Source organism: Tinamus guttatus, unplaced genomic scaffold (assembly GCF_059628265.1).
Source record: "Tinamus guttatus ecotype Peru unplaced genomic scaffold, ASM5962826v1 Tinamus_guttatus_pri_ptg000326l, whole genome shotgun sequence".
NCBI lineage: Eukaryota > Metazoa > Chordata > Aves > Tinamiformes > Tinamidae > Tinamus > Tinamus guttatus.
In genome coordinates, this window is record NW_028288860.1 from 1,019,470 (window position 1) to 1,044,533 (window position 25,064).

The 25,064-nt window shown below is 45.1% G+C and overlaps 1 protein-coding gene across 1 annotated transcript in view; it reads right to left on the reverse strand.

Annotated features, from left to right (window-relative positions):
- The window catches only part of LOC148593866 (uncharacterized), a 95,498-nt gene that overhangs the window by 43,281 nt on the left and 27,153 nt on the right, over positions 1–25,064 (reverse strand). Inside the window, exons 22-24 of the mRNA XM_088529180.1 lie at positions 22,983–23,066; positions 22,090–22,251; positions 21,595–21,708 (exon numbers count right to left, since the gene is read on the reverse strand). Coding sequence (XP_088385306.1) covers positions 21,595–21,708; positions 22,090–22,251; positions 22,983–23,066 — 360 coding nt within the window. The remainder of the gene's footprint in view (positions 1–21,594; positions 21,709–22,089; positions 22,252–22,982; positions 23,067–25,064) is intronic.

Below are 25,064 nucleotides of genomic sequence, written 5' to 3' on the forward strand. Positions count from 1 at the left end.
GTGCCAGTATAAAGTGAGCAGAAAGGTCTTATTTATCTTCTAGTTCTACAGAAAGTTGCTCACATGCCAATAACTTATTTGTATTAAATTGATGTAGTGTGATGATGCACGCTCAGCTCAGTGTATTTGTTGGAGGATCCAGTTTCTGAGCTGGATGGAGAGCTGACGGCTGATGGGGAGAGAGGTGTTGTAAAGGGAGCCTAGCCCAGGCCAAGACTGCTTGTGGGCAGGGTGAAAATGTGCTCTAGTGATGCCCAGTCTCTCTGACTCCAGTAGGAGCTATGATGACTAGTCTGGACTAGATACCTAGCTCTGAGGTGATATTTAAAATAACTGAAGATGTGTCTGCTCCTGGCTGTTTGCTGCCCTGGGAAATTGCTCCTTTCTTTTCACAAATGCCTAAATAAAAATACAGGTAGCTCAGTTCAAATCACATGCCAAGGAGTAACAAGTTCTCTAATGAGTTGGTAGGTGCCAGATGATCTGCAGCAGCAGTCCATGCACACTCTCAGCCTGCCTCAGCTACAGGGGAATGTGATTTAACATTCTATTATTGAGGCATAAGAGATGCTATATCCTGCAACCACAGCAGGCTAACCCTCCGACACCACCTGGTCGCTGTAACCAGGCCGTGTGTCTGAGTCATATTCCCTTGCAGAAAGGGCAATGCATGCATGTCTGCTTCAAGTGATTTACATTTAAGATGGAAGGAAAGACACAAAAAGAGGCAAATCTACTCTCATGATTTTTGCAGTTCTCTTCAGTCAGTGATGCAGGGTCTTCCTCACCTGGATTGCACTGGACTGTGATGTTTAATAGCTTTAAATAGCCCTGGCCTCCTGGACTGTACCAGTACTGTCTGAGTCCTTTTGACCTCCTGATCTCTGGAATATACTGGAGAAATGAGATCAGCAAATGGCAAAGCTCATTCCTTTCATCCCTGCTAACCGATCACTTCCCTGGGGCTCACTTACTTCAGATGTGGTACAAACCACAGGAGCTCAGAGAGGACCCAGCAGTAGTCCAGGGCCACAAGGATCACTTTCCCCTCACTGTACTCACTACCTGCACTGACTGCCACAAAGGAACATGCACAGTGTTCCCAGTCAGATTGCTTAAGGTTGGATGTCCCCATTCAGAGGTTTGAGCTATCACCAAATGATACAGTTTTGCACCTAACATGACATTTAAAAACCAGCTTATTTGAAGACAAAACTCTGTGCGAGGTAATTTTTTTTAGCTGAACTTGATTTACTTTGCTATGGCATCAGCTGGAACTAAATCAATGTGTGGACAACATATATTTAAGTTTTAAGCTGATATGTTGAAAACATTCAATCCACTTGTTCCTATACTGCTTGAAAGTTAAATTATGGCAGCTCTGAACAAGAGCAGGGAAAAAGGCAACAGTCTTTGCTCATTTTGAGATAGTCGAAGACCAGTGCCCTCAACAGACTGGCATGGAGCATCTTACCTTTGAAGGCATACATTGGCTTCCTTAAAAGATCTCCAGGGAATTAAGCAATGAGATTTGTTATCTTCCAACCCCTCCTAGGGTTTGTTTGAGTCTTTCCAAAATCCCACCCCAGTCTGAAGCTTTGTCCACTTATCTCCAACCATCTAGCTGATAGTGCTCCATAGCACTGCCCTGGCAGAGGCCTCATCACCGACTCCTGGTGCAGAAGCTGCCACCCATCAGCAGAGTCCAGCACAGTGGTATTGCAGCTAAAGAAAACACTGCTGCCAGAAAACACCTTCCATGAATGAATTCTGAAACCTCTCCATAATCCAGCAGTGGGGCAGAGCCTCAATATGAGCCCCCTTAGAGACAGCATGGGGGAATGCAGGGAGGTATTTGGTCCACGGCACAGCTCAAGATCAGTGCTTGATGATCCTGGTCAGAGATGTCTGAAAAATGCTATTCCCCTCCTCTCCTTGAAAAAATGTGTGTACAACAAAAGGCAAAACTAAATTCACTTGAATTATTTCAGTTGATGGAACTGGGTTCACCTGCTTCTGAAAGAAAGATCAGTCTTCATTTTACTGCTTTAGAAATGATCGTTCATATTCCTCTTTCTGTCCCTAACTGCCAGTGTCAGCCCAATATTCTTACCCTTTTTCATTAAGACAGGATTTAAAAAAACTTTTTCCTACTTTCATTACACAGTGCTCTTTCCCCTGTGCTTTTTTTTTTTTTTACTGCAAAATACACCAAAAACAAGTTTTGCAGAAGTCTAGAAACTATGAAAAGGAATGGATTTGGTTGGAAGTTTCTAGTTTTATTCATTTTTGCAAGCACTTGTGCTCTCTTTTCATATTTTCCAGTGGAAAAAAAAAAAGAAAAAAAGAAAGGAAAAACTCACAAAAACAGATTATTTTCCTTTCCAGGTGTCCAAGACAAACTCAGAATTAGGTAAGTAAATTCTCGCTTTCTCATTTGCTTTTTTCACTTTTTTACAGTGGGGATATAGCCCTGTGATAGTGTTTTTCCTCTTTTTATTCTCCAGAACTATTGTAAGTGGAGTTGAAAGCATTTCATAAAAAAGCCGTTTAAAAAAAAAAAAAAAAAAGAATAACTTTGGCTTCTTATGCAAAATTTCAAAATTTCAGTTTGAAAAAAATGACATTCACTTTTCTCTAAGTAATTAACAATCATTCTAAGTGACGCACATGAACACACACAAAAGAGTTGCTCTGTTTTTTTGTCCTGTGAGGAGGACTTTCATTTGTAACCAGGTGTACCTACGTTGTGTTGTTTGCTTTCGAGCAGTTCTGACCTACCTTTGAAAGCACATCACTGGACTTTTTATAGTCCCTGGAGGACAAGAGCCACTCCAGAGTGCAGGACTACTTGACTAAAACAATATTTTTCTGTTTTCCATGAAATCTTTGGCTACTTGACCAAGCTGTTCTCTCAAGCCCTTAAGCTCTGTCATTTTTTTCCTGCAGAAGCTCTGTGAACCGTGTGCATCAGCAGGTGACTGGCAGCCTAAAGAGCAGAGAAGCTCTCATGACATTCTCCAGAGGGATGGCCAATTGCCCCATAAGGAATGAGGAACATAACTCTGAGCTTATTTTTTGGGAAGGATGATCAAAACCACTACCTGTACAAGGCAAGGTTGCATGTTCATGCTGAAAATATGAAATGGTGCCATGTGGGAAACTGAAAGTGCTGAAGTGGGAAAGCATTTTTATTCAGCCTGTCCACATCCCTGCTCTCTGAAGGATCTGTTCCTCAGACTTACTTGTGCGTTGATACCGAAATATTTTGTTGGTTCCAGTGTAGTGTATCTGTGAAAAGGGTAGTTCACTTACTGCTGCTACCGACCGAAAAGCAAGGTAAAGATTGTACTGAGACAAAGCAAATAGCAAGTGTAAACAGAAAATGAATGTTTGCAGTCTCTTCTAGTAGAAGAACTTGGAATCTAATTGCAACCAGGCAAAAGGAAATAGTTTTCACATACCACACAGATCAGCTGTAGAATTTACCCCTGCAGATTATGGTGGATATGAAATTTTCTAGGGAGTCAAAAAGCAGTTGGACAAGTTCATAAAGGAATAATCCGTAGAAGGCCACTAAACTGAAAAGAAAATCCCAGGCCTCTGGCTCAGGGAGTGCATAAACTACACATTCCTCACTCTCGGGACACTGAAAAGAAATATCATTGTATTTGTATCATTATAAGAAGTATCATAATATTATATTTGCTCCCACTCGCTCACTGTCAAAGGTAGGAGCCTGGCACTTTCTGTGGCAAGTACAAGGGGATGCTACATGCAGGGGTTAGCAGGGCTCAACCTGGTCCTTGCAGACAAGCACGCTTGTAGCTCCAAGGAGAAAGAGCTTTAGGAAGTGGTGCAGATATGTTCCTGCCTTCCCCAACTGCTGCTGCTTCCCAAAACACATCTTTATTCACTGTAAGGAAACATCCACATATCCTTAGACCTTCGAGCTAACTTGAGCTCATGTGTGGTGACAGTGTGGTATATAGGCAATAGGAAAGTGCGGCAGGATTTTATTGTGCAGGATAATGGGCTCATCATTTCTGTTTGAAGATCCAGTCTCAACAAAATGTTTTACATGCTTGGGCAGGGTGAGGAAAAAGAGAAGTGGAGAGAAGGAAAATGATAGTTCATGTAAATATATGTTTTAATCATACCCTGTAAATTACTCTAAGTGATGTTTTAACAAGATACAATTGTAGGAGCTGAGCAGTGTTTCTATCATTTAAAAAAAAAAAAAAGAAAAAGAAAAGAAAAAGAAAAACAGCCAAAATACAGAATTCAATTTACAGGGCTTTAGCTATGGTATATGAATTTTTATGGGATAAATTCCCCCTCTAGTTTTGCTATCAGGATGCACTATGAGGAGTTAAACCTTTTATTATTATCAGGCCAGGCTGCCAAAGCCAGTGAAGAAATACAGGTGTGAGGGTGCCACAGTTCCCCAGTAGCAAGAAATGAGGATAAAATTGTCAACATCTTTTAATTAGTACTTCTACTCTTCCTAAAAAAAATTCCTTCAGAAATAAACTGTTTCTCACCTTGGTCTGGGTAGGGCAGCACAGCTTGCTGCATCCCTGCTATTTGCTCACCTTCAAGGAACGAGCATCATGTCCAACGCAGGCATTCCTTCCTCTCCCAGCCCCTGTGCACACCAGCACCTTCCTTCTGCCTCCGTATCAAAGGTGAAGAAACTATCTTCAAATTAAAATTAAAGGCTGGGTTCCAGTGTTTGCTTTCTCTCTAGAGAGAACAGTACCAAAACTGATAGACTCTATTCCCTTAGACGACATTCACTATGACCCTGTCAAAATTATTATAATTAATCAAATTAGAAGAAAGAATCTAAATAAAAAATGTGCACAGTAATTTATGCAGATTGCCGTGTAAGCCTTTAAGCTGCTAGGCTGCTAAACACACAAAAACACACACACAGAGAAAATGCCACTTTGTTTAATTAAATCCATCCTGCTTTGCCTGCAGGTGAATAAACCCTTCTTGCCCATCTCTTACTGTGATCATATTCTGCATAAAATGACAAATTAATAACTGAATAATAATGGTTCAACAGAAAAAGCGTGATTACAAATCCTGATAGAAGAAGCTATTGTTGCTGGAGAGGTTTCCATTTAAAATGCAGTAAATCAGATGTAAGTAAAGAAAGTGTAGTTTAAAGAACTTATTTAAATGAAGAAAGGGTAAATAAGAGAGACAGTGGCCATTTCTCTTATTATATGAATATGATTCAGCTACAGAGAACCCTCAGCAGAGGAGCTGGTTCAATTTATTGTTATCAAAAGAGACTGGAGCTGAGGATCCTTGAAAACCACCAGAGCTTTCCTGTGTTATTATCTAAGCTTGGCATTATTTTTCTTCCTTTAGAGCACAAATGAAAAACCTTTTCATTTGCAATGCACATTGAATATTTCCTGCTTTAATGCAACATTTCTCCACTGCAGTATTACTGTGAACTTCTGCTTTATTTCTGCTGTTCGAGACCCTATAGTGGCAAGACAAATCTCACATTCTTCAGGGTTGTAGCTTGCAGCCTTGCAACCAATCTTGAAACTTACGAAAGCTGTAAAAGTCATAGTGTTTAGGAAAAATACTTCTTTTCATGCACTGGCCCCTGCACTCATCAGGTGAGACCAGAAAAGCCCTATTGCATGCTGCCTCTTCCTCTCTGACTGCCCACAACCATGGCTGAGCAAGAGCATGACTCTTCGCCTCATGAAATACGGATCTACTTAGGACACACATATAAATCTCTGTTCAGAAGTGAAACACTTCCTCATAAAAGTAATACCAGAAGTTTGTGCAGAGGATAGATAGGGTTGCTCTTGCCATATGATGATTTCTGATGAAAAATGATTCCCTTGGAAAACTACCACCACAGTTACCTAGTCACAGCTGCAAACCACTCAGAGATGCTCTGCACAAGCCAGAAATGCTCACAGAGCAACATATTCTGGCTATTTTTTCATATGGTTAATAGATGGTCATAAAGGGAAGAGTGCAAATAATCAGCACATTCTGCCAATGAACCACAAAACCACAGCCCAGGAACTCCTCTGCCTCCTTTGCTTCTGGCTGTCCTTTTGCTCTCCTGGGGTTTTGCCCAAGCCCTGGCCACCAACCATTTCTCCTGCATCCCTGGCAGATCTGCAGTATGATGAGAGCAGACAATAAAGATGGATAACAGTTACGAGAAAGCCACCAGCCAGCCAAGTCTGAGCAGTTGGAGGTTTTCACACGACCAGCCATCTGCTGCCCGTTCCTCAGGTAAGCTCAGCAGCCACGGTTCAGAAGGAAAAGATTCGTGTTCACCATGAGGCATTTCCATCTCACTACTGTAAATTCTTAGAAATGTAGGAAGAAAAAAATTACAATATTTGAGATCTCACCCTACCTGCCAGGAGTGACAGCAGAGAGTAAGATGGAGTTGGAAAGCACAGGCAGACCCAGGAGAAGTCTGCCAGCCCAGCTTGCAGTCTTGAGTTCCCATGTGCTGCCTGGGTGACCAAGTAGCCAACTTCGAGGTCTCCACAAACAGAGCCCGAATGGCAGCCGAGGCACCTCCTGCCATGCTGTGCCCCCGCTTCTGTGCCACAACGTGTACAGGACACAGTAATTCTATACACATCAAAGAACATATCCCAGGCCAAAACCACAAATAACAGCAAGAACAAGACATTAAACATTCCCCAAACTCTAAATACTACTTTTAAGGTTTATTCAGTGCCCATACAAAGATTTCAGTAAGGTTTGCAATAAGCTTTTTACTTAACTCTTCAGCTTCATTGATCTTGAATTGAATGAAACAATAATATGTTTTTGTAGCCATCAGATGCTACAAAACTAGCATTCCCTTCTCTCTTTTTTTTTTCTTTTTTGTTTGCTTGTTTTGTGTTAGAAATCCATCTAAAATCTAATACCAAGAGAAAAAGAGTATTACAGATCCACAATATCATAAATTGAGCAAGGACAGAAAGTCTTTCATCCTAAACCTTCTGAGCACAATCTTTTTCATTTACCCCAGACTTATAGTCTATAGGTTAGAACAAACTCATAAAAGGTAAATCACATCAAGTATTACAGCAAGCCTTGGAGAAAGAGGACAATGAGCTATTATGTTGATTTTCTTTGTCTTTGCCAATGTGCTGTAGCCCTCTGAATTTGTGTTCCAGAGGATGCTGCCCACATGATCATGTCCTCACCACAGGTCACAGGTAGACCATCAGGTCCAGAAAGATGACTGGACATCAGCCCCACTTGCCTTTCCCATGCTACATGCTGTGTCTATGTTCTTTAGCTAATTTCCTCACACACTTGTCTTTAGACAGCAGTAGAAGTTATTTATAGTTAGTCATAACTGTCATGGCTACAAACCATCTGCTAACCCTGAAAGGAAAACATTCAGGCAAATGCCATGGCAGGTATTTATCATCCATATGTCTAAATCAGATGCCCCAACTTCAGATACAAGTTTTATCTCCACATCCAACTCATAGCTCTCTCAAGTCCTTCCTGTGTCTCATGCCTTTGGAAAGCAGGCAAATAGCCTTCCCCTTGGCACAGCACCACATTGCAGGCACAGCGTACGGCTGATCCTTCCATCTCCACCTTGATCCAAAGGGCATCTCCAGTTGTGACACTGCAATAGTCCTTCTCACACCACAGGGACTGACCTGTGCCATGGCAGAGAAACCTCCTTGAGTCAAGAGCGCCAAAAGGAGCACAAATCTCAGTTCAAACCCTCTACCCCAGTAACACCCAACTACCCCAGATGTAGCTGCATTCCAGTAACCACCATTTATAGCAAATTATCCGCACATATGCAGGCACAATGCACAAGACAAATCATGCAGAAATAGCACTAGTGTGAATAGGCAGGGCTGGCAGGAACATTAGGTCTTCATTTTTAAAACACGTCTGGGAAAGTTTTATGTATTCAAGCTCCAGGCAATGTGCTCTAGGTGACCCTGCTTGTGCAGGGGGATTAGATAGTAGATGATCTTTCTTGTTTAGAGTGGAGAAAGTGACAGGAGTCTTTTGGAGGAGTATAAGAGACCTTCAAACCAGCTGACACATTTTGAGGATCCAGTCCCAGGCTCCTGAGTACAAGAAAGACTTTGAGTGAGTTCAGCAAAGCGCCACAATGACTAAGTGACTGCAGAACTTGTTCTGTGAGGAGAGGCTGAGAGAATTGTGACTGTTTAGCCTGGAGAAGACTGAGGGAGGACCTCATCCATTTGTATAGGTACTTGGTGGGAGCGTATAAAAGACAGCTCCTGCCTCTTCTCAGTGGTGCACAGCAATGGGTAAGAGGCAATGAGCACAAAATGAAATACAGAACTTCTACTTAAACATAGGAAAAAGCTTTTCTACTGTGTAGGCAGCTGAACACTGGAACAGGTTGCCCAGAGAGGTTTTGGAGTCTCCATTCCTGGATATAATCAAAACTTGCCTGGGCATAGCCCTGTGCAGCCTGCTCTGGGTGCTTCAGCAGGTTTCCCAAGGCCCCTTCCCACCTCAGCAATTCTCTGCTTCTGAGAGGATTTTACTTTCAATTCTGCAGCAGCAACAGAATCTAAGACGAACTAATCTGAAACCTCAGACTTTCCTACTGGGCACTTGGAACAAGTTGCTGACAACAACTAGCAGAACAAGAATGAGCATTAACAATTATTCCAGAAATATTTCTTGAATAACAAATAAATATGAAGCATTCATAAACTTCTCACAATTTATGAGCAAAAGTAGCTGAAATCATTAAATAAATCATACATTATGTTTTATTCCCCCCTCAGCTCTATTAAAGATTATAAAACAATATATATTCAGCCACAGTCAGAGGATAAGTCTAAATTATAGATGTCTGTCAAAAATAAGTGAAAGAATGTAAACAATTCATGTGCAGTCAGCCAGTGGAAGCCTGTTGCAAATATTTTTTATTGTATAATTACAATGACAAACTTAACAAGCTAATAGCAAACACTAACCAGCTGCTTAAAGTGAGGATCAATAACCACTCTTTTGAGATCAATTGACAAAATGCTTCAATTACTATTACTGTGTTTATTTCCTATTTATTCCACAAACTACATTAAACATCTTGTTCATTTTTTTCCTCAATGAATGGATTTGAGACAAACCATGGTTTGTTCCTATTTTTGCAGGGGAAAAATAATGGACAGAAACCAAGCTAATCCTGATCAATCTTTTGTCCTCCCTGCCCACCATGATGCTAAGATCAATATTTTGCTTTCACACATGCTGATATGAATTTTGTGTAACACCGTCAGATATTACTGTGAGTTTTGCTGTCATCAGGGAACAGTGCTGGGAGTGCAGCACACCCATCCACTCTCAGGACTTATCAAAATGAGAGGTGATCTCATGTGCTATGGGGTCAAAGGATCTGATGTGAGGTTTGTAGCAACTTGATATGTGTTGTACAGGGGCTACCAGGCCATCTGGTCATATCTTGTCCTGTCACCCGGGAATCAGATCAATCCCATGAAGTGGGAGACAAAGACAGGACAAGGGGGGAATCCCTGTGCTTTTTTTCTACTATGCTAGCTGACTGGCTGTGCATGGGCTGTATGGTTCTGAAATAGGACGGCCTATGGGTGGATGGGGCTGTAATGTTCTCAGTCCCAACTCTCTGCAATCCCTTCTGGCCAGAAAGTGGGAATTTGGGCTTGCTTTCTCTCTTTTATTTCCTACAAAAAACAGCCTCATAAATATCTTGCTCAGGTGAAGAGGAATGTTAAAAGACCAGCCTGCTGACTCCTCGGGATCCTGGAAGGAAGCTGGGAGGGCAGGTAATACACCAACTTGAAACAGCTATGATATTTAGACCTAACATGGCTCTAGCTCACAGTCCTGTGACAGATGTCTAAGACACGGTGTAACAATGATGGTATGATCATATATATGTTTCCTTATTATAGGCTTCAGGCCCCCAGAGATCTGCAGCTTTGGGACAGAGATTATATTTTGTGCCTAACAACCATGTATGTGTTTTACTAGCCTTTTAAAAATTCCTCATTTAGACATTACTTCTACCTTTTCCAAAGATACTTTCTTACTTCTCCAAGAAGACCCATATGGAGGTGGGGGTTGTGTATTTATGAGGCTGTTGGAGGAAAGAAAAGAAAGTAAGCAAGAATGAGGAGATGAAATCGTCATGAGACTTTCAAACATTTTTGCATCATGCTATAAAGCAGGTTAAAGAAATACAATAAATCACTGTGGTGATTACCTCCTTCAAGCTGGACCTGCGGGGTTTGACAGCGACTGGTGAAGTCCTTACCCCAAGATCGCTGCTGGCATGCAGCATGTGTGAAGGGAGCAGTCTCTTCTGGACCAATTTCTCTTCCACTGCTCAAACTCCTTGACATCCTCCCTGCATAGTCTGCCAGGAAATTGTCCAGGCCCTTGCGCTTGTCCTCCCTCTGCACTGTGGGGCAGAGTATCCCTAGGCCTTGGAATATGTCTGTGGCACACCAAGTGCAGCTCACCCTTTCTTACCTCCCCACTCCTCCTGCAGCCCTTCCAGCTTATGTTCTACTGCCACCTCTGCCCAATAGGTTGAGGAGCAGAAGCAATAGGAATGAAAGCAAAAACTGGCCTGAGAAGGTCTTAGTAAGTCCTGGCTTGGCCTCATATGGCTTTCTTCCTCCGAAATGGCTGGAGGTGACCCATGCCATTACAGTGGGAGGAGGGGCAGGTGACACCGCCTGACTCTGTCTTCACTCTCCACAGACCTTTCCAGATCAGTCTGACAATCTCTTGCAGGATGGAGAAGAAGAGACAGGAGGCTGTGCTGACTCCAGGGTAACACATCCACCTTGCTTTCTACTAAGATGTCTTGGGAGAAATTCACACTTTGGTAAGAGACCCAAGCCAAGCATAGAATATTTGTCATTTTGGATGCAATGCAAATGATTAAAAAAAAAAAAAAAAAAAAGGGTAAATCCAGCTTTAAAAAGAAGCATGTGTTAGATTCTTACCAGGATTAGTCAAATACTTTGGGGGAATATACTTCACTTCTCTTTTAACTTTAATATCACATTAGAGACTGTTTTCTGGGATGGTGGATATTGTATTATGAATACTTTATCACCAGACTCTGAGAGCTAGTGAAGTGTTTTGGATAATAGAAATGAATAATGTACCACACACACTGCCTACCAGACTGATTCGTTTATCGATAATTTAAAGTACATTATTGTTCTACTACTCACACATTGATCTACTTCCAAACACTGACTGAACAGATATCATTAAATTAGAATAATTTTTAACTTTAAAAATATATTGTTTACAATTTCCTCTTCAGCAAGGCATTGCCACAGATTATTTGTCTCTAGGATTGTGAGTCTAAAGAGATCATCAAGATGATTATGTCTAGATTATTTCAAAGAATTTTGTTTTTACTCAGTGTTCCTTCCTCAGGTGGTCTCTCATTCCTCAGATGGTCTGCAGAGAACCTCACCAAACCAAGAAGAGTCTCCCGACAGTATACATTCTGCAAGGTTCTGCCCTAGAAATGCCAGCCAAAACTCCATGGTTCGCCTTCCCCTGTGGATTGACTCTCCTAGTCCTGTGATGAATACTAAGTGCATCATTCTATATTTCTGCATATAGTATAGGAGTATCGTATAGCTAAATACTTCAGCATATTTTTCAGTGATCCTGTATCATGTTTTTTTTGTGTTCATGTCATTAAGAAGCAGAATTATGCACAGTTAGAAATCAGTAGAATAAAGTTCCCAGACTAGAGCTGAAGAAATGAGATGACGTACAGGCTATGCTATTAATGAGTGTGGCATCTATTTACAGTAATATTCAGTCAAAAATTATATATTTTTAATAAATAAAGAAGCTCATCTAATGTTGTGATGATACCATAAAGATAAATCACTATGATGACCTTATATAAGTCTCATTTTCTGTAGCATCAGCACCTAGATGTATCCTAATACCTGCATGTTCTTCAGAAGTCTAGATAATGACACCTATGAAGAGAGGTGAACAAACTAGTCTTGTTTGGCACAAAATGGAGGGCCTGGGTAAAGGGGAAAAGGACAGTAATAGTCTTCAAATACAGAAAAGGCTGCTGCAAAGAGAAAAACTGATCATTTTCAACAGATGTAGCAGAATATTCAGTTTACCCATTTAGGAAAAGCTGTGGGTTTTGTTTATTTGTTTGTTTTTTAATTTTGTAGATAGAGCACTGGAGTGGTTTACCTTGGGCACCTTAGGGTCTCCATCATGGGAGACTGGAAGATCTGGCTGGACAAGCAGCTGTGAGCATGCAGATGAAGCTGAAGGACAGGTTAGCTCACTTTCCAGGTCTTCCTCAGCCTTCTCCTAACCCTCTGCTCAGGAGTGCAGTACAACTATTGGGTAATGTATGTGCATGCTAACGCCTTCAGATATTTGCATCTAAAAGAAACTGGATGTGGATTGGCTAATGGATGCATTGGCTATCTGAGAGGGGCTTGGAAGGGGAGGAAGCAGTGTCTCTGTGCACCATCTTCAAGATAAATGAGGCCAAAGAATATTTGTTCCATTGCTAGGAAATTACCACTTAACTTGCTATAAATAAGATATTGAGGTTTAGCAAAACCTCAGAGCTGACTACTCCACGGGACAGCAGGAATGCCTATGAATTCTCCAAAGGGAAAATCAATGAAGGTTGTATGGCTCCGAAGAGATTAGCAGAAGCTGTCTAGCTTATTTTCCTCTCAATACAAACACAAACTCATCCAAGAGGTGTAACCAGGCCAGTTTTTGGACCTGTTATTACCAAAGCCTCCTGAAGCTGGAGCAAACCAGTTGGAGTCATTGCTGCCCGCCAGCCTCAGACTAGATCTGCTGGCGACAGGGAGATGCTGTGCAGGGAGAGTTGAAACAGCAACCCTGGGTAACGGTCCTGAGGGGCTGGGGTCCCCTAGGTCATTAAGTGAGGTAGCCCACAGGCTAATAAAACAGGACCAACCCAGCAGACCCCCCACTCACTGCTGGGAACTCCTTGCTGAAGAGCTTCAGGGATGCGGTCCCATAGCACAGAAGCAGGAAGTCCATGTATGCTGAAATCTGATGTAGCATGTGTTGAAGTTCACTTTGTTATGACTTTTCTGTAAATACAGGGAATTTGATCATGCTCCAGCTTTATGGGTGTGAATCCTCCTCCTATTTGGGACCTGAAAGATCTCAACGGACACACTGCAGCATCTCACACTCTCCAGGTGGCAGTAGCAGCTTCACTTCCTACCTGGCATGTCCTGAGTTCCAGTGCTGTGGCCTCCACTAGGCTCTCGAGCTTGCACTGGGAGCCCAAACTAGGACCCAGCGCTGCACATGATGTCAATGATGTCACACCAGTGTCGAATAGACCAGGATCTGTCCCCTTGATCTCTTGCTAATGCAACACAGGGTGTACTTGGCTCAATGGTGCCTTGGTTTGCAAGGGTACAATGTTAACCCAGGCTGAACTTGTCAAACAGCCCCAGGACCTGTTCAGCAAAGGTCCTTTCTAGCTGCCTCCAACATGTTTGGGTACTCTGGATTATTGTCTTCCAGCTCAAAACTTTGCACTTGGCTTCAGTGGATCCCATCAATGCATTTTCTCCACTTCCTCTTAAATAACAGCCCTGATCTCTTGTGTGTCAAGTGTTCCCTCAATTTGGAGAGAAATACCCCAAAGGCTGAGCTGTCACAGAAAGCAGTCTTGCCCTGCAATGACTACAAGTACCCTGGTATGCTTCAAGGAGATTTAAACATAAGATTCTATTTTAATTGAAGGGTAGTGGAAGACTATGTTTCCTGATGCAAACTTTGCACAAACCAATAATTCTGATGCCTGACCTCATATATCTAAAAATCTCATTCCTCATTCATATTAAGGCTGGTAAAATTAATACTTTATTCAGTGATTTAGTCCTTCCATCCATGAGCCAAACCCATTTTCCTCAAATGTATTCATTGCTTTCTAGCATTTGTTGATTTGTTAAGTGAAGGGCGTTCAGCCTGTACAGTGTTTGGGAACATTTTGCTTTGTTTGCACAACATTATCCATGGTGAGGAAGTCATTTGAGTCTCAGAGTATTGTTCCCACTACCCACATCTTATGAAATGAAAGATTAGTAAATTATGAATGCAGAGACTAATACCAAGTAATAGCTTTGGAATGCTGAATAGTAAGTAGTCAGTTCTTCTTCTAGTTGCCACAGAAAAACCCTCATTTACTTTTGTTCTGGAGTAAAGAATAATTTGTTTTACAAAGGTTGATGCAGGTGAATTTAATGCCCATGGCTAAAGGCTAAGAAGAAAAATCAGTGGGACTGCACACAAACACAAATCAAATGGTGACTTATCTTCAGGAACACAATTACGACATTTGTATTGTATCTAGCTGAAAAAGCTTGTAATATGTTTATAGGTATTCTAGGGATATCTAAGGAATATCTTAAAGAAAGGGCATGTAGAACTTAGCTACTTTAGTCAGGTCAGCACTGAGATTTACTCTGTTCTTAACGCCACTGTGATATAAAGCCATGTCACTGCTAGGTGAGGTTCAGCCTCAGGGAGCTATGTTTGACTGTAAGGAGCATTGATAGGGCTTTTCATCCTACTTCTGCATGCAAAGGGTGTAAAAATGAAGGATTTACAACTTTGTGGAGGGATGGGGTTGAAGGACGAATCTTCAGTGGATTCTTTACAGTTTGTCTTTCTCACTGATGTAATGAAATATAAATGTTTATGTTGATATATAAAGATAGCAACATTGATTTTCTTTTCTGCAGTAAATTTGATTACTATCAAGCTCCCAAAGCCTTCCTGAGGTCTTTTTTCTATTGTATTGTCGCATCTTTACAAACACAGCTTTTTCCTAATTGTATTTTCTGCTGAGAGAAGTATGTGGAAGGTTTTGAAAAGAATGCAGGTGGGTTCTCAGAGGGACCATTTCAATATATTAAATCAAAAAAGTTGCAGTGGATATAAAATAAACTAGACCATTCTTAATTTATGTTTGCATCATTTCATTTCATTAAAACATGCGCATGTTTTAAGTAGACCAAATTATAACTAATAGACTATATAATTGTACCATCCAGCCTGCTGCCTTGTGAAAGTGAGAATGTACTGCTTTAATATTTTAAAACTTTCAAATTTGATAACCATATGGGAATTGCATAGTATTTACCATGCAGCATCTCAGAAGCCAGTTTGACGAAGTGCCAGGCTTAATTGAAGTTATTGTAATCATGTCATTATTTCTTTTAAAATACTTGAAAAAAAGGCACTAGAAAGAAATATTGACAGATTAAATAGGTTCTATGATGGGACCTGGGGAATTGCTCAATTAAAGCCTGTGTGTATTACAGCATTAAGCAATTATTAAATTAATACATGGCAGAATCTTCTCAGCACTCTGAAAACGGATCCAAGCAACATGCTAGTGATAAAGGGAAAGTTGATTTTGATTCGCAGATGAGTCCTGTGAGGGTCCCTTATAGCTTGTTGTTGGCTTTCTTCTTGGTTGCACAATTTGGGTTTCTAAACAAGAAATAAAGACAAAGAGTGGCTCATTAGCTTGAAAGCAAGAACAGTTATTTGGAAAGTGGGTTAGCTTCAGGGAGCATTTGTTTATACAAAGCTTCATAGTGTTGAAATGTGAGATATACCATACTGACATAGGGGGATGAGGAATGTTACATGGACAGGGCAATCAGTGTCATGCAGCCAAAGGGGATCTAATCAGTGTCTATTAATACCTCAAGGGAGGGAGTGAAGAGGATGGGCCAACCTCTTTTCAGGGGTAGCCAGCAATAGAACTGGAGGTAATGGCCACAAGCTGAAAAAACAGAAGTTCCACAGGAACTTAAGGAAGAATTTCTTCACAGAGCAAGGCAAGGGTGTCTGATAAAAAATGGCAATCAGTAGATGTTAGATGCCTGTATTTTAGAACAGGGGCTAGGGTTCATATGCAAAGATGATGCCCTTAAGGTGAGCAGTGTTTGCTTTGATACCAAACAGGGCATATGCCATTTTGGGATCAATCCACAGAGTAATAATAAAACCACATTAGCTTATGTAGAGAAAGGGTGTGTGTATTTTAAAACAATGCATAAATATGTGCTAAGTAATGAAAGTTACAACCACACTGTGTTTAATGACTCTAATATGTGTGCTTATAATGTAGTTATTATTAGAGGCTGTGATTTTGTGTCTGTTACACATGTTTACTAGTCAATTGCTAATTAGAAACGATACCCTACATTATAGCATGAACCCGACCCTAATGGGTATGGACTTGTTGTTTGTAAAAGAACTGTTAGAACTTGCAAATTTATAACAGCTATTAGAAAATGCTAAGGCAGAAGCTAAAAAGATCCTGATAACTCTGTGTCATGATGGCAGCAGGATAAAGCAGGTCATGGAACGGATTAAGACAATGGGAGGTCACCACTGATGGGAAATTTTCCTTGGCCGGTCACCCACAGAGACCAGTGTGTTCAATGCACCGCTTCATCCTGTTGCGAGAGGAAGAAGATGAGGAAGGCGGGATGAGTGTTGGGACCCTTTACTGGCATGCGTGCCTGTGCACCCAGGAGGGAAGGTTGTGCAACTAAAGGTAGAGTTTGTCTGTCCCCCCCGGCCTGCCTCCTGGGTCGTACTGGCCCTACATGTCAGGATGTACCGAGTGTAAAGAGGACAGTGCAGAGAGAACAGGGGGAAGGAGAAACTCCCAATACTGAGGCCTACGCTGTCTCCGTGGGAGCCGGTCAGCAACTCCCTCTCTGTAATCTGCCAGCCCAAGAGGATGTTCGGTTTCATTATCCTGCTGGCAGGTATTATCTCGTGTGTAACTATCCGTAGTTTGCTTCTTGCATCCGGAACAGTAGCTAAAACTATAACCTGGATAATTCATTTAGACCAAATATATGGTTTTAATTAAAAATCCACATATGCATTGATCTGCATCATTTAAATCAAGCTATAAAACATCAGCATTATCAAGTAAAAGCTGCTGAAGAAATGGCAACCATGCAGGATGTGAAATTCCAAAGAGACAATTCACTGGCTGGGAAAAGGAGTTAATTGATCTTGACAAAGAAACCTATTTGCTGTTTAACTGATTCCTAATCTAAGTTCACGGCACATTCATAACAAGCAGAGAAGTAGCAGAATAGTGATTACCCATGTCAGATTACAACTGGCAATGTACAAAATGCTACAGGTTCTTGTTATTCTCTATTCATCAAGTTATTACTGCTCATGTTCAGAGAAACACTAAACTCTGCTAAAAACAGCACAAAGCTCTCACCAAATTGCTACTGTATGTCTGTAAGAGCTATTCAGGCCATCAGAAAGATCCTAGAAAAGGAAAAGCATGGTAGTAAGGATTCTCATTTAATTCCACAGCTACTCATGCTCCTTTATATTAGTATGAGATAAAATTGTGGGATTGCAGGGATGGAGAGTATCACAAATTGCATCAGTGTTGCAAAGCCAACAGCATAGTGGATTGCCCTTCTAAGTTTTGGTGGAAATCTTTGTCACCTTTCCTGGGAGGAATCCTCACCAAACTAATTGCAGTATTGGAAAGAGCGCGGCGTGATGCAGACCATCTCCCCTGATCCCAGAGAGTACCTGGCCACATGAGCATGAACAAACAGCATCATTATCAGGTGCAGTTATGTGAATTGAACTGCAGTTACAGTAGAATGTACGAAACTGCTGTATTTAGCACTTTACAAATGTCATCTTTATCTCAGGCAACATATGAAAATTACTTCCTTCCCATCTTAAAGAAGCAACCCCTCCCAATCAGACATTCCTTTACATCTGTGCTTCTTTAAGACATGTTCGTGCAGTCTCAGATGAATGACAGAAAACCTGCAGAAATAAGAAATGGCACCAGCAACAGTTTGGGGAGAATCCTGAAAGTGCCTCTATGTCTCTGGATGTTATGACACCCTATTGTAACTAGGAGATAAGGTGTAGGACCACATTTTGTCCTAACTGCAGCAAAGACCACTCTCCAGCAGCCTCACAACACGCATAGACATGACCTAAGCTGCAGATCTAGCATCACAGCTCACTCAGCTCCTTTCAGCAGGCCTTGTTTCCTGAGACCTGCCAACACTGTGTGCAATTGCTTTGACAGAATTACAAATGGCTGTTTCATTCTCCTAAATGCAGCACTGTCACTGAGAGCACAAACAGGCACCCACAAGACATCATCTCACTGTCATTTAAGCCACCATTTCCCCAATGCAACCCTAACAATGACTGATGGACTAGCTGCAATGGTTTTTCAATTTGAGAAATTCATTCTTTTAAAAAATCATCTCCTTGGCTCATCTATTTCTCACAGGTTACAAGTCAGAGCTGAGGCTGCAAATCTGTACTACCATCAGGCTCCCATTAAATAGGAGAAAAGAAAGTGCTCTACTAAGATTGCTGGACCTGCAAGGACACAGTCCACCAGCCTCCAGACACCTTGCTGCCTCCTGCACAAGTGGGAGGAAAACACGACTTTGCCACAGTACCCAGAGGGGTGCAGGGGCTGCTGAGGAGGGAACTCTGACAAACTGGCAGCAGGTGAATACCAGGAGCAATTCTCGAGGATGGAAATGGCATCCAGAGACATTCTCTGACTCCGAGCTCTCCCTCAACAGCCAGGTGGGCTCAACCAAGAGCTTGGCATCCCACAGAGAGGGCATGGGACTGTCCCCAGCACTGCCACCACTGTGGATGCACTTGAGTTGAGCTGCTGCCAGCTGGAGTCCCGAAGCAAAGGGTGGCCATGTCTGGCACTCAGCACAGCTGGCTGGAAGAGCTGCTTTGGGGAAGACACAGCCCCTGCCCACCTACAAGACACAAATCTCAGTGCATTTGATCCCTGACAGTGATGCCCCAATAACCTCTTCCAGGATAGCAGCAACTGCTTAGCATGATGCTTCCCACCCATGACTTGAGCCGCTATCACAGCCAACTTTTCCTGTTCGAAGAAGGGCCCCACTGATGACTGGTGGACACTTTCATTTACCCAGCGAAGTAACCCATTTATAAAACCAGTGATGGGATCTGCACTGAAGGGTTCACTTGCTGAAAACCCATGCCGTACATAAGGATGAGAAAGCCAAGGGGACACAGTGCAGGAGATGTGCGCATTACCATAGGTTGTTGCCCAACCTCAGATACGAGAACCAAACTCAGTAGCATATGTGTGAGTGTAAATGGTGGGAGCACCATTAGTGCCTGTGCTTTGCCTATATACCCCAGGCCTGCCCCAATGCCCTCGCCCCAAGAAATGGCACTCTGGAGCCCTTGCCGCACGTGGGCTGCTTGAAGAGAAGCTTCGCCTCGTCTGCCTCGCGACCTGGGCACAAGGTCTCGCGCAGCTCTCGCAGCAGTTGCTGGACCCTGTCATGAACAGGTGTAAATCACCGGAGCAGCACAGGAACACAAGAACATCCACACAGTGCTTGGAAATAACATCTTTATTCTGTGCCCCGGTAATGCCCTCTGTCAGCGTTCACGTTGCCCCGGCTTGTCCGTCACCAGCTTTACACGCATCGATCTCATCCGGGCTCCGCTCTGAGAAGCGGTCTTTGGAGCTGCTGGAGGGACGGGCTGCCTGCAATACTGCTGAGCAATGCAGGGGAAAGGGTCTCGTGTGCTCCCTGGCCTCGCTTTAGGCTGGTTTTCCAGCAGTGCAGAGTGAGGTGTTGATGCAACTGGCAAGGGGGGAGTGTGCGGCTTCCGCATGTGTTCTGGCGTGTTCTGAGCAAAATGCTCAGAGCTTTGGCAGACGGATGGGAGCAGATGAGCTGAATGTTTCTCTTCAGAACCTTGAGCCTCTGCTTCATCCTCTGAAAGCATGACCATTCCACGGACCATGAGGGGAGGGAGCTTTGTTCTTGGTTGGCTCTCCACTAACTTTCCAGTAGGAGTTCTCCTTCCTTCTGCTTTTGGAAAGACCTGTCCCACATTGCTCCCATTCCCATCTCTCCGGCTTGGCTCTTTTGCCACCTGCCTTCTGCAATGCACGCCTGGATCTCCTGCAGTCAGAGGCCGAACACGCTGCTCTCTTGGGCCACTCTGCACAGGGCTTTCTTCTGACCTGTGTGGTAAGGCTCTTGCCTTGGCAGGCTGTTTCTGTTCTAACTCCTTCTTCAGGCTTTCCAGAGCATCACACACAAAGGTCTCAGCACACACTTTTATCTCCGAGTGGAGCTGCTGAACCTTGGAAATTGCTTTGGCAATGCCTTCCCCTTCGAGCGTGCTCCTGGCTTGGGATAGCTCAGCACGATTTTGGGAGGATTGCAACGCAAGCAAGTTTTTGGCGTCTGCTGTCTCGTGTTCAGAGGTTCTAGATGATGCTCCATCTTCAATGACGTGGTTGGAGGAAGGTGCCTGGGGTGGTTGCAGCTGCCTCTGACAAATTGTCTTCATGGGCAGCTTGAGCATTTCAGAGTACTTGCAGTGGAAGTGATGCTCAAACTGAGATGCTGCAAACATTTGCAAGGTGGCTGCAATATTTTCAGCAGCATCCTGGATGATTTTGTGAAGCGAAGGCAGAGGAAGTCCTCCATCAAACCTTGGGAGTTCAGCTTGCCTGGCTTTTCTTTCTCCCGATTTGCCCGCTCGCGTGGGTCCTGCGGCAACGCGCTGCTGCCTTTTGCGACTGGCCAACAGCCTGGCCTCAGAGGCATCTGATGCTCTGTATGCACCTTCCTTCGCCACATGATCCAAAAGGGCTGCTGCAATGTCTCTAGCCACCAGCAAAACTTCCTCCCGCACATCCGCAGGAGGCTTCTCTGAATGCTCTGCCCTTCCTCCGCTACAAAACAGCCTTCCCCGAACTGCAAGGGGGGCACTCCTTAAAACGTGGACTGGCTGCTCCAGCTCTTTCACCCTCTGCAGCACTTTGTTGACTGTGCTCTCTGCCAGCTCCCGCACTTCTGTCAGGGTATTCCAGTTCAAGGGAGTGCGGGTTTTAGCGTGCCGCTGTTCCTTTGAGCACTTCTGCAACAGAAACCAGGAGGAATTAACCAGTGAACGGTGAACCAGCTGGAGAGAGAGGATGGAGGAGGTTGACTTACTGATCTGAACCCTTTGCCCTTGTCGTCTCTACCACGGGTGTTGGGGTCTTGGCTGCCGCGGGTGTTGCCTACTTGGCTCCCACCACACCTCTGCTTATCTTCAGAGGCTCCTTGGCACCTTGTCCAGACCTGAATGTGAGGAATGCTCGTTTTATGAGTAGGAACAAGCAGCCCTTGTTCCTGGAGATCCCTGCATTGCCATGCTTTCTGAGAAGCCCTTGCCCAGGAGAGGGAAGCAGGGACCAGGAGGGAAAGGCTTCCCTCAGCACTCTCAGTGGGCACTCAGGGACCACTTTCCCACCCGTGCCCAAATCCTGAATCAGCTGCTCAGCACAGAGCGACGCAAACCTTTCCATGCCGCAAGAGCTGGCACACCAGCGCAGCCTTCACCACTTCTTCAGGTCATGCCTTTCTGGCAGAATTGATGTGAAACCCCATCCCTCTGCACCACGACGCGTACCTGTGCACCCTGAGGTTTAGGCTCGTGTTCCTGCCCATCTGCTTTCTCGAGCTCTATCTTGAGCGTCGTCAGGTACTGCCTGTACTGGTTGAATTCATGCAGATTGCAGACAACCTACGAGGAGATGAGGGCAGAAATCATCTAGCGCTTTGGCCGCTCACGCGCAGCCTGCCTTGCCAGGAGGAGCGCTAGCCCAGCGAGAGCTGCGCTCCCGGCCCGGCCCAGCATCGAGGGGCTTTGCTCCCACCACCCAGTGGGGACTCGTGCTCATCACTGGGCCCCCTGGCCACGCACCCGCTGCTGTGGCAGCGACACACAGCCTGGGAAGAGCAGATGGGAATGCCTAGAGCAAGCTTTGGGCTCCTCCTGCCCCGCAGCAGCGAAAGCAGCACAACAACCCTGAGCCCTCCACCTGCAAGGAGCGGCTGCAGCAAGCGCTCTGGCAACCTCCCCCTCCTTTGGAAGGGCATCATCTCACCCACATGGACAACCTACTTTGCCATCCTCCGTGATGAAGCCTTCTCTCCTCAGCCTACGCAAATGCTCTTTGCGGCTGTAGTACTCCCGCAAATGGGGGTCATGCAGGCTGTTGTACTCATTCCCCAGTAAATGACAGTGTGGATCTCCAAGATCAAAGTGACTGGCCGGCTGGTGAAGCTGTAAGATACATTGTGCATGGCAAGATCAGGGTAGGATGGCTGAGGAAAGAGACAAAGACACTTTGGAGCTTTGTCAGCTCATAGGGCTAGCTCTCCAGGCTCTGAGATTTAGGGTCATTCCTGGCTCAGCACCTAGCTCACTCTGTACCCACAGGGATACGGAGAAATCATACCCAAAGGAAAGCTTATTCTACTTGGAGACTTTTCAGGCGAGGAGAACCATCCACAGCTCCACAGCTCCCATCTCGTGGCTGTGTGTAGAAGGGGATACTTGACAAGTTTCCTCGGCAGAGAAGCCTTGCCATTTACAGCTCGGCACAAACAGAGCTCGAGGGAAGGGAAAACTCTCCTGGAGAGTCTCCCAGGTTCTGTAGGAGCATCCCTGGCCGCCTCGCTGCGTGATGCACGCCGGGCCCCGTGGAACACTTCTCCAGTGCCACACACCAGGCTGCCACTGGCTCTGTAGGCACATGCACGGGCAGAGACCCATGTTGCAACCTTCTCTCCCAACTCCTGCACACGACCTGGGGCCTCCTCCTGGCAGCTCCTGCCTTCGCTCAGCGCACAGACCATCTGTTCCCTGTCACACTAAGGACTGCAGCTCCCGCTGACACCAGGATATCCCACTGCTTGGATGGAGGAATGTCCCTCTTGCAGGATGCTCTGCGTGTCCGGCAAGAAAAGGAGGAGGAAGAGGAGACTTTCCTGACCCCTTTCAGCTGCTTTTACCTTTACCCCCAGCTTGGTCCGGTGGAACACAGTGCTGGAGCCCGGCTCCACAGGGATCTTCACCCCCAGAGGCAAGTTCAGCAGCTCAGTAGAATCTCTGAGCTGCTGTCTTCGGCGCCCGGGCTGGAAAGACAGAGGCACTCATGGGCTTTTGGCTCTCCACAGCCTTCCTGCACAGCAGCTTCCAGAAGTGCGCCTTGAAAGCCCCACGCAAGGAGGGTGCCAAGAGTGCCCTATTCCCCAGCCATGCTCTGCTCCTCCGGTCACTTGCCTACAACTCCAGCCCCTTTACCCAGCCCTGACGTCCTTGCACAGCACTCTCTGGCCTGTGGAGCTGGACTCCAGCAGCGGCAGAGAGACACAGTTCCCCAAGAGCCTCCTCCGGCCTCCCCCCTGTGCCTGTCACTCTCCCTCCCCTGTGCACTCCCACAGCCCACAGCAGCCCCACACGGTTGCTGGCTCCCACGCTTAGCCCTCTCTGCAGCCTGGTACACACCTCGGCCCTCTTCTCCTCTGTTCTCGCTAGTCCATCTCCATTTTGGACATCAGCACGGAGAATGTTCTCCATGGTTCTTTCCAGAACTTTCTCCGCGAGCTGCGACGTTCGCTGGCTCCAATGGCTCCAGCAGCACCCAGCTCTGCTGGCCGCGGCCGCTCGCCTCACGAGTGACCCCAGTCTCACAATAGCGCATTGTCGCATGGCCGCTTTTGCGCGCCACCGCCCGTCCTGGCAGGCCCCCTCGGGCTGGCCTGCAGGCCCGGCCTGCCCTCGCCTTGCCAAGGGGCCTTGCCGGTCTTCCCTGGGCGCAGCCTTGCGCAGACCTTGGAGGAGAGGCCTTGGAGCTCAGTTCGCACAGACGGCAGATCTTTTTGAGCATTTTTAAAGCTCGCTTTGTACCAGAGATGTACCTCCCTCTGCCTCAGTGATGGGAGGCACATTGCTGCCATTTGTAATGGGCTGGACTGGACATGTCCGTCCAGATGGGTGCTCTGACCGTGGCTTTTTGGCCCAGCCCTTTCCCCACATGATGTTACCAAAGGGAACATGGAAAGAGAGGCTGTTGAAAGTCTTCGGCTGCTTAATCCCTTCTAAACAAGTATTTTGTCAATAAGTGGTGCTCTGCATGGGCCTAGATGCTCTCTAGGAAGAACTACAGTAACAAGGGAAGAAACATCCTTCCTGTGACATGTGGTAGGATTCTTAGGAGGACCACCAGGGCTTCTTAGGTGTCCTATACTGGCAAGCCATTTGTTGGACAAAAAGTCTCATCTTTTGTACGCTGAGCACATGCTATCTGTGGTTTGTGTGACCGGAGCAGTCTGTCCACACCGCTGAACTGCAGGCAGAAAGCACCTAGGCTGGGGGGCCTTTTACCGCTAGTCTGCTACTCAGTGTGTACTGGGAAGTGCCGTGTCACCGTGGTGTTTGTTACTACTACCTGTTCCGTGCTTCGTGTTGCTGGATTCCTCAACACAGTATGGCTAGGTAATAAAGAGTGCTCTATTTAAATAAATATTTTGGACAAAGTGTCGTTGAACTGTGGCACTCATAGTGATAGAATCTTAGGGTGCCTTAGGGCAGGTAGAAGCAAAATGAGACTGACGCAGGCAGTAGACAATGGCATGTTGGCTAAGTCCACCGGCAGCTATGAAAATGCTGATGCTGGGGAACCTCTGGCTCAGCAAGCCTTAAGCCCACTGCTGCAGCTTGCTTCGAGAGTGACATGTGTCCCACCAGTGTACTTACACGAACATGGAGCTGGGGCTAGAGTGGGGAATGGAATGACTCTTGAGGGAGTTCACAGTCGACCAAGTCTCTGTGCAGTTGAAAGAGGTTTGGACCTCTGGCACAGAATTTACTGCAGACATTCGGCTGCTGCCATGGAAATGCTTCAGGTGAACTCTGAAGCAGAGCAGGCTTGCCTCTACTGACACCCTAACGAAGGGATGGGAAGCGAGCGCAGGAGTACATGTGTGAGCGCAAGTGGTGGGAGCAGCCTTGCCTGCCCGGATTCTGGCTACATAGCCCAGGCCTGCCCCAATGCCCTCGCCCCAAGAAATGGCACTCTGGAGCCCTTGCCG